Raw genomic sequence first — 8747 nt, 5'->3', positions numbered from 1 at the left:
TAATGTTTGAGACCCTAATGCAGCATTTTTTTTAAAATGTAGTCACCGTGGCTGGATGAGGCCACCAGCTTTTCTTGCAGTGATGGCCTCCGGAGCTGTGAATGAATGTGGGTCAGGGGGAGCAACGGGCTCTCCCACTCCTCGATGCTCTTGGATGCACAGTCTTGGTGTTGGTTGCTGGTACTTCCAACAGGTGCTGGGCAACTTCCAGAGCAAATGTGTCCAGCCAGATCTGCAAGTGTAACCCACACACATACTGGGTGGTGGGCACTGTCCCATGTTGTGGCACCAAATCACTTACATGGAGAAAAAATGAGTCTCCTCTACAGTCTTACCTCTGAGCCAGCTGGCTTTTAGCTCAAATTGTAGAGGCTCCTGCACTAAGGTCCCAGGTTCACATCCACCTGAATGTGATTATACAAGTTCACTCTGAAATCCAGAATTTAATCTGCTTTATTTCCAGATCATGCATGTTCACCAATAATAAAGGTGAGTTGCTTATCTTCAGAGGGATGGTGGGTTTCAAGGTTTGGGCTTCAGCCTAGAGATGGCCAGGGAGGCAGACTCTAAGGCTATGTCTAGCTCAGAGCAACCTGTTGACAGAAGTTTTTGTTGGAAGATGCCTTCCAACAAAACATTTGTCGACAGATCATGGCCAAATTGCCAAGTGGATTGCAAGACCAATCTGCTTTGTCGCCAGAGAGCAGCCAGACTGCCCAGCTGCTCTCCTGACAAAACAGCCAACCATAGCAGACAGCAGTGACTTGGAAGTCAAGTTTGAAAAATTACTTCAGGCAGGACTGCCCAGTGTCCCAGAAGCCCTGTCTGTTGACAGAGGGCTCCCAGAATGTCCAGACCGGTTTTCTGTTGGTAGATCTCTGTCTACAGGGGCACTATGCCTTGTGGGGCGTGGGATAAGACTGTCACCGAAAGTGCTGTGTTCTGTCGATTTACTGTCGACAGAATGCTTTAGGAATCTGGCTGCTCCACTGGTGTTGTCAACAAAACCCTCTAGTGCAGACACAGCCGAGTGGTGAGGCTTCAGGCTCCAGCCCTGGACTCCTGCAGCAAGGCTACAGGCTCCTGGGTGCCCACTGCCTTCTCTAGCCACCTCCTTCTCTGTGATTTCTGGCTCCTACTGCTTCCCCTCATCTCCCAGGGCTAAATGAGTCTGCTGTGAAAGGTAATATTTGTATATTAGTTAACACCACTTTTTACAGCAGCCTTCACCAGATTATTTTATAGCTAGCAATCAATTCTCACCCAAATCATTGTAATTTACATAGTTTTTTCTAAAGCTAATGTAATGTTTTAGGAAAAAGTGTGAGAGCAGCCACTGGCCAGAGTTGATGGCCCCACTCTGAGGCCACCAACTAATTTGTCCTGTGAACCCCTCACCTACTGTGTTTATCTTCAGACTGCATAAGAGCTCCCACATGGTATTATGATGATGACGATTAGCTAATGTGAAGAAGTAATTTTTCAAATGTAGCGTCCAAGTTACTGCTCACATGTGCTTTATGTTTGTACTGTGTCCAGGGCTGTTTGCATTCTGAGAGTCTCTCAGCAGCAATCACTGGTCTCAAGGGATTCCAGGTATCCAGGCAACGTGTCTCCCAGGATACCTGACTTCAGACTCAACTCCATATCCATGTGTAATATCAAACTGACCCTCAATTATATGGTTCCAGAACACTACATTTCCCACTATAGGGCCTGATTCTCCTCTTTGTCATATCAGTTTAACTCTAATGATTGCACTAGGCTAGAGGCACCCCTAATTTTTTTGATTAAGTAGTAATTGCTGTGTGCGCAAAGGACATGTATCACCTCTGAACATTCAACAAACTTTGATGGCAAAAAACAAACTTTCTTGAGTTTGGAAGATGTCTATATATTCTTTGCAATATTTTAAATTGTATTGCCCAAATATGTGATCCATACAGGTGTCCTTTATACTTATTTCAGTTAGTTCCTAACTCTGGATAATACACTTTTCCCAATATTGTGTTTTCAGACTCTTCATCCCCATGTCTCTGTCTGTTTAGCATTTTTATAGTTTGGATGGAAGAACAAGGGTCATAAAGACAGATATGAAACGGCACTAGCTCTGTCAGATATACACTAAAAAGTGATTTTACATGGTACTATGGGGATCCATTTTCAACCTGTCTCTGTTTCCAGAGCAAATGTGTCCAGCCTGATTTGCAAATTCACTCTGAGATCCAAAAGTCAATCTGCTTTCTTTCTGGATCATACTTAATAATAAAAATTCTTCCTTTGAAAATTATTGAGCAATTATAACCAGGAGTCTGGTGGCACTTTAAAGACTAGCAATTTTATTATGGCATACGTTTTCATGAGCTGTAACTCACTTCGTTAGATGCATCTGACTTCATGCATCTAACAAAGTGAGCTGAAACTCAGAAAAACTTTGTTAGTCATTAAGGTGCCACCCAACTCCTTTTTGTTTTTTTCTGAATCATATTACCTAGGCTACCTCTCTGAAACCCACTTAACAATTATCTTGATTATAAGAAAGTTACAAGATAATTCAGCTTTTTATTTATGAGTGTTGAATCTACAGTGCTAACAGCAGCATGAAACAGTCCGAACTTATTTCTGTCAATAATGTAAGGAGCTCTGATTTTGAATACACACAGGGAGCAGATATGTTACGTGAGAAGGTGCCATGTATAGTTACATTTCCCACTGTAACCCCTCTGTAAATTCAAGACTTAAAAATGGTAAGCACCTTGGGGCAGGTTTGACTTCTCTCCAGTGGCAAGTGAACTGTCAGTCCTCAATAAATACTACCAAAATATTCTTGTGAATGAAAGGACATCTGCGATTGCAGTTATCAGAACCAATTAAATTATAGCCTTGTGCTCTTGGGTTTGTAACTTTCACCAGAACAATCAGATGGATAAAGCACCCATGACCCAGAGCTGGGAAGGCCAGTCATATCTTTCTTTAGCATTTCTGAGTACAAATCTCCCAAGTTCATATCAATGGGAGAAGTGGGTGTTCCCTTAAACTCTTGCTGTCACGTGCCTGTAACTATCATTATGACTGAGAGGGAACTTCCCTCCCTAGCCTAATGTTGTAACAATTACTCTGGGGATGTTCCTCTCCTAGTCCCATTGCACCTCAATATAACACTGGGAATGAGGTGACCCTAATCTATTTCCTGCACAACAAGCAGTCTGCAAGACAAGAGCTAGCTATCTTCCAGCACTCTGCAATCCATTACTCACTATAGATAGTTTATGCTCTCTTTTAGAGTGGTCAGGGGGTCCCTCTCTTCCCATTACGCTCCAATGATCACTAGTGGGTGTCTCTCTTGCATTTCCCACCACCCAGTAATCAATTTAGAGGGGTCATGGGCTGGGTTTATGGGGCTGGGGGTATCACAAGAGGAGGCCAGCATCCTGCAGACCTGACAGCCAACATGGGCCCTGGGGCAAAGTGGAGAGGCTGGCTCCATGCTCTGGAATGGTCAAGATCTCCGACAGAAGTGGTAGGGTGGACAGTCAGCCCTCAGCACTGCCTAGACCACAGCATTGTCCCCTGCCCCCAGAGCTGTGCAGAGCAGCACTCCAGTGACAATTTAAAATGGCTGCGGCCACCACAGTAGTGGCAGCCTGGAGCTCCAGGCCCCATTGAAACTCTGGGCCCCAATGCAACTGTCTCCTTGTCTCCCCCCATTTGTACATCTGTCAGCATTAGGGGGAGGCAAGCAAGCAACTGGGGCGCCACAAAGCTAAGTTACTGCTTCAGCTCTGTCCGCCGGGACTCTGGCTTCAGACAAGGCTCACCAGGGAAAACCAGGCTCAAGTATCACAGGGAAGCACCAGCAAGCAATGGATTTCCCGAGAAGATGGTACAACTGCAAAAGGAGGCAGGCCACTGTTTCAGGACTAGCGGGCTGGTGACCCCTTTGTATTTTTATGTCTGGTGGGGTAAGCAAGTCGCTTGGAAGTGAGGGGAAATTTGGGAGTCACAAGGCAAACCAAAGCCCCACAAGGGTGCCAGGAGCCGGGAAAGTCTGAGACCCGCCGAGGTGGGAGGACTGGGGGAGTCTCCCCTATTCACACAGCACGGCCGGGACCGTGGTGGGGATTCAGAGGGTCTCTCTCTTATTCCCACCACACCCCCAGTAAAAGTCGGGCGCTGGGGCCGACCCTCATCTCTTCCCGGGTCCTAGTCCCATGCCCCTGCAGCCCAGTCATGGCTGGGGGCACCGGCTGCCCGCCCAACACCCAGGGCCGGAGCAGGGTGACCCCCGAAAGGCGGGCGCGCAGCAGCGCCTCTGGGAATCGGGTCCCCGGTGCCGGGCCGCCGCACTGCGCATGAGCGGGAGGCGGCGGAAGGGCCCGTGAGGAGCCGGACTTGGAGCTGGAGGAGCCGCGGCCGCCTCCGGAGGAAGCAGTCGCCGTCGCCGCCCTCAATCTCCGCCTGAGCCGGGAGGGGAGAGGCCTGCACACCCTCAACATGGTGAGCGCCGGGGGCAGGCTCCCGGGCCGGGCCGCGCTCCGGGCTCCCGCCGCCTGGCAGCGCCGCGCGTCGGAAGCCGGGGCCTAGTCGTGCTGGTGCCGGGGGGAGAAAGTACCAGGGGCAGCGCCTCAGAGGCGGCGCCTGCGGAGCCTCCAGCGCGGCTGGACAGAGCGAGGGAGGCCGGGGTCACGCGGGGCTGGCTGGAGGGTAGGGGCAGCTCAGGCCTTTTCCCTTCATGAGGAGGCGCCCTGTGACCCTGGCCGGGCGTATGAGGGGCCGCGGCGCTGTGGGGCTCACTGGGCTCCGTTGTGGGGCGGGCGGCTCAGGCCCCGGCGCTGCGGGGAAGGGGTAACTTGGCTCGGGGGTAGGGAGCGTGGTCTGCGGTCCGTGGAGTGGGGGGCTCTGGGACTCTGCATCTGTGGGACCTTTGGACAGGGATTGGTCCAGGCCTTCGCAGCCAGGGCTCCAGAAGCGCATCCCCATTCCCGGTCCCTTTTTTGGCAAGGGCCGAGGGGAGATGGGGTCACTTGCATGGAGGGTCGGAGTTTTATGGGCATTTTATGGAGGTTCAGGTTTTTGTGTCGTTGTTGCATTGGGGGGCACTTCACCACGGCGTTGGGTGGGCTCACACTCCGTTGTACATCAGGAACTCCTGGGGGCACTTCACGGAGGACTTCCTTGAGCTCAAAGCCCATTGGTAGCAGATCAGTTTCACTGGTGAGAGGGAGGCTTTGAGATTCATCAAAGTGTAGCCTGTAGGGTTACCATATAAAACAGAGGACACCCCTGACAGGGGCTGAATTTGTATCAGCACCTACCAATTCACGAGGTATTCATGTGTTATAGTACATAATACATTAATACACCATGAGTTAGTAGATGCTGGTACAGATTCACTCCCTCTCAGGAATGTTCTCTCTTTTGAAAGTTCAAATATGGTAACTCTACAGCATTTACTACAAAGACTAGGGCTCGATCCCTTTCATATCAGCATCAGAGAGGACATTCTAATCATCATACACCTTTTAATTTGATTTATTGATTCATTTTTGCAATAGTTAAAGATTTTCAAGTACAAAAGGTGCTGTTTTAATTTTTTTTTAACCAGGGTTTCTTGATATTGACCGTCTCACACATTGTTGTGTACCCAAATGGGTATGTTTTAGTATTCTGCTTTTTTTCTAAGGCTTCATCCGCACACAAAAGTTGTTGCACTTTAACATTATTGCATAGTTAAAGTTGTACTGTGCTCCAGGTAAAGATGTAGATTTATTCTTACAAATATGTGGGAGGGGAATAAGATATAACGCGATTAAGTCCTTTTGCAGTGCTGTAGATGCACCTGTGCTAGGAGTTGTACTGGCATATAACTATAACTAAACTTGTGTAAATCAAATAAAAAAAATCTGTGGTATTTCAGGCCATAGACTGGGGTGTGGCATTGAAACCTCTTGCACTTTACTTTTTTGTTGGAATCAGAAATCTTTTGTAAAAATTGAAATGTTTTACTGAACAGTTGGATGAAGTTTCTTTTGATGTGAAACAGGTTTGTTAAGAAAAATCTTATTGTCAAAGGGTGAGGTTGGTCGGGTTTTTGGAACTCACCTGATCATTAGTTTTCAACCTATCATTTGTGTACCCCTAAAGACTTTTGATCAGAGGTGTGAAGTCTTATGAAAATCTTACAGGTAGTCTGAAAATCCCAAAGGGTATGTGGACAGCAGGTTGAAAGCTACTGTTCTATTGTAAACGCATATATAGCTACGTCTACATGGCAAGCCTCGGTCAACAGAAGTCACTGTTGGAAGGGATTTCCCATCAAAACTTCCGTCAACAGATACGTCTACACATAAAAGCAGGTTCAGAGAGCACTCTGTTCTGTTGACAGAGAGCAGCCAAACTGCCTGGCCCTCTCTTGACAGAATGGCTGACAGGAAGCCATGTCTATCGGCAAAAGGGCCTCAAGGCATCTACACAGCTGTTTGTCAACAGAATGCTGACTAGAGAGGTGTTATACATGAAAGGGGACAGGTATAATGCTGCCCGTGGATGTGCACAGTTTTGCCAACCAACTGTCGACAATGCACATTTTGCGTGTAGATGCTCTGTGGTTTTTCCTGATGAAAGCCCAATTTTGGCAGGAAAAGCCTCTCATGTAGATGTAGACATAGTGTGTGGATCCTCAGATGTTCATAGATCACATGTTGAAAACCACTGTGTTAGGTCATGGTTACCTCAGCACTGTTGAGCAACTTTTTATTAAAAAAATCTTATTACAGCTTTACAAATTACAATTAAGCTGGATATCTGTACTGTTTAGGTCTTTGAAGGCACTGGATTTTAGGCCTCATGCCTCACACACCATTTAAACACTCACCTGGTGTGGTGGATATGCATATATCGACACAGGGCTTTATGGTTAGAGGTTGTAATTTAACCAAAAATTCATACACTTAAACAAGATCAAGCAAATGAGATATATTATGTTGTGAATAGTCTCCTGAGGGAAGTAGTAGAAGCCTATTTACTTTGGTCTTTTGAAACTAGACTTTTAAAGTCTTAACGTTCCATCTGTATGGAACCATTAATAATAGACACTGATGGACTGAGTAATCTGATAGATATATTTTTACATTATACTAGTACTTGGACACCCCAGTCATGGCCCATGGCCATGTTGTGCAAGGCACTGTACAAATAGGTCTTTTCCAGCTTTAATTTGCTGGATTCTTCAATTATGTGTCAATGGTTGTTCGTGTCACAGTGAACATCAAAGTAAAAACACACCCTCATTATGAAATGGTTAGGATTTCTAGTAATCCTGCTTGGATACAAGCAAGGCTCCAATCGTACAGATATTTATGTATGTGTTTTTGCAATTACCATGAGTAGTCCTGTTTAAATCAATGGGCTGTTCGCAATAGTAAAGTTAAGTACATGCTTATGTATTTGCCACACTGAGTCTTTAACACAGAACTGCAAACTAATTTCATAGTCTTTATTCAACAGCTTAGATGGTTTTTACTTTCTTGTGTATCTGTAAAGTAGACCCCCGATATACACGATTTCGACTTATGCATTCCTTACATTAACGGAAGTCGAAATTGTGAGCAGAGGGGAGTTGGGGAAACTGACCAGCACTGTGCTGGTTAGTTTCCTGGCTGCAGGGTGTGGCCACCTGGCACTCAGGTCCTCCTCACTGGCTGGAGCCAGGAAACTGACCAGCACAGTGCCAACTTGCGTGAAATTTGAGCTATGCGTGGTTGCCCAGGAACACAACCTCCACGTAACTCGGGATTCTACTGTACGTGTTCTCTAAGAAATACTTCTGTTGTGCAATGTTCCCACTAATCTTTTCCATCCATGCGTGGAATAAATTTTTATGTGCTCCAAGGAATATGCAAATGTGCATCATCAGTAGAAACAAATCCTGGCTATGGGCACTCTGCTAATCATGTGGGTGGCATTTGAATCTCTCCTGAGTGACCACACAGGCCAACAGCTTATAGGGAACATTGTTCTTGTGATAAAAACAGTAAATATGTAGTTGTTTGACACTTCATGCAGCAACAGGGAATCAAAATTCTTGTACAACTTGAAAATCTTAATGTTTGACGTTATCTTCAGTAATATATTAGTTTGGTTCATGGTATCATTTTACAGCTTAATATCGCCTTGTTCTCTACAAGAGGGTAGGTACCAAATAGCCATATGAAACAATATGGTGTACATATTTGTGTTTGTTTGCAATCAAAATGAGAACCAGCTTGTTTTCTTAAAGTAACATTTGTAAATTTAGCATCTATATTTAGGGTCAATTCCAGGCACTTAATCTGTATCATAAAAAAGGACTGGCCAAAACATATGCAACGATATGTCCTTTCCCAGCTTTTCAAGGAGTCCATTGAGTTCAGGTTTATATACCTCATTTTCAGTAGAGTTGTCTTAAGATTGTTCAAGAATAGGAGCTATGTCAGAGCATTTTTTGCTTTAGTGTGTAGCCTGACCTGGATTCTCTATAAGCATTCTAGTGTGTGATTTGGAAGGAGCTGTATATAAGGCTATATATAGATGCTTCTAAGCTGGACCAGAATTACTGGGGCAAAACAGCTATTAGAGGGTTAAAACACAGGTTTGCCTGTGTTTTTAGGGCAAAATGATAAAGGCCTGAATTCAGCACTTACTCTGCCTGCCAGCTTAGCACAGAATTACCTCAATGACTTTAAAGAAAGCTGTTGTTTTCTCTTGGT

General features: G+C 45.8%; 1 protein-coding gene across 1 annotated transcript in view; it reads left to right on the top strand.

Moving 5' to 3' along the window:
* Positions 1 to 4375: 4375 nt before the first annotated feature.
* DCUN1D1 (defective in cullin neddylation 1 domain containing 1) overlaps positions 4376 to 8747 on the top strand; it is a 28645-nt gene continuing 24273 nt past the window's right edge. The window contains exon 1 of the mRNA XM_075004461.1: positions 4376 to 4497. Coding sequence (XP_074860562.1) covers positions 4495 to 4497 — 3 coding nt within the window. The 5' untranslated portion in view covers positions 4376 to 4494. The remainder of the gene's footprint in view (positions 4498 to 8747) is intronic.

The sequence above is a fragment of the Carettochelys insculpta genome, chromosome 10, assembly GCF_033958435.1.
Source record: "Carettochelys insculpta isolate YL-2023 chromosome 10, ASM3395843v1, whole genome shotgun sequence".
Taxonomy (NCBI): Eukaryota; Metazoa; Chordata; order Testudines; family Carettochelyidae; genus Carettochelys; species Carettochelys insculpta.
The sequence above is the reverse complement of the archived record's forward strand: the minus strand, read 5'-3'. Positions and strand labels throughout refer to the sequence as shown.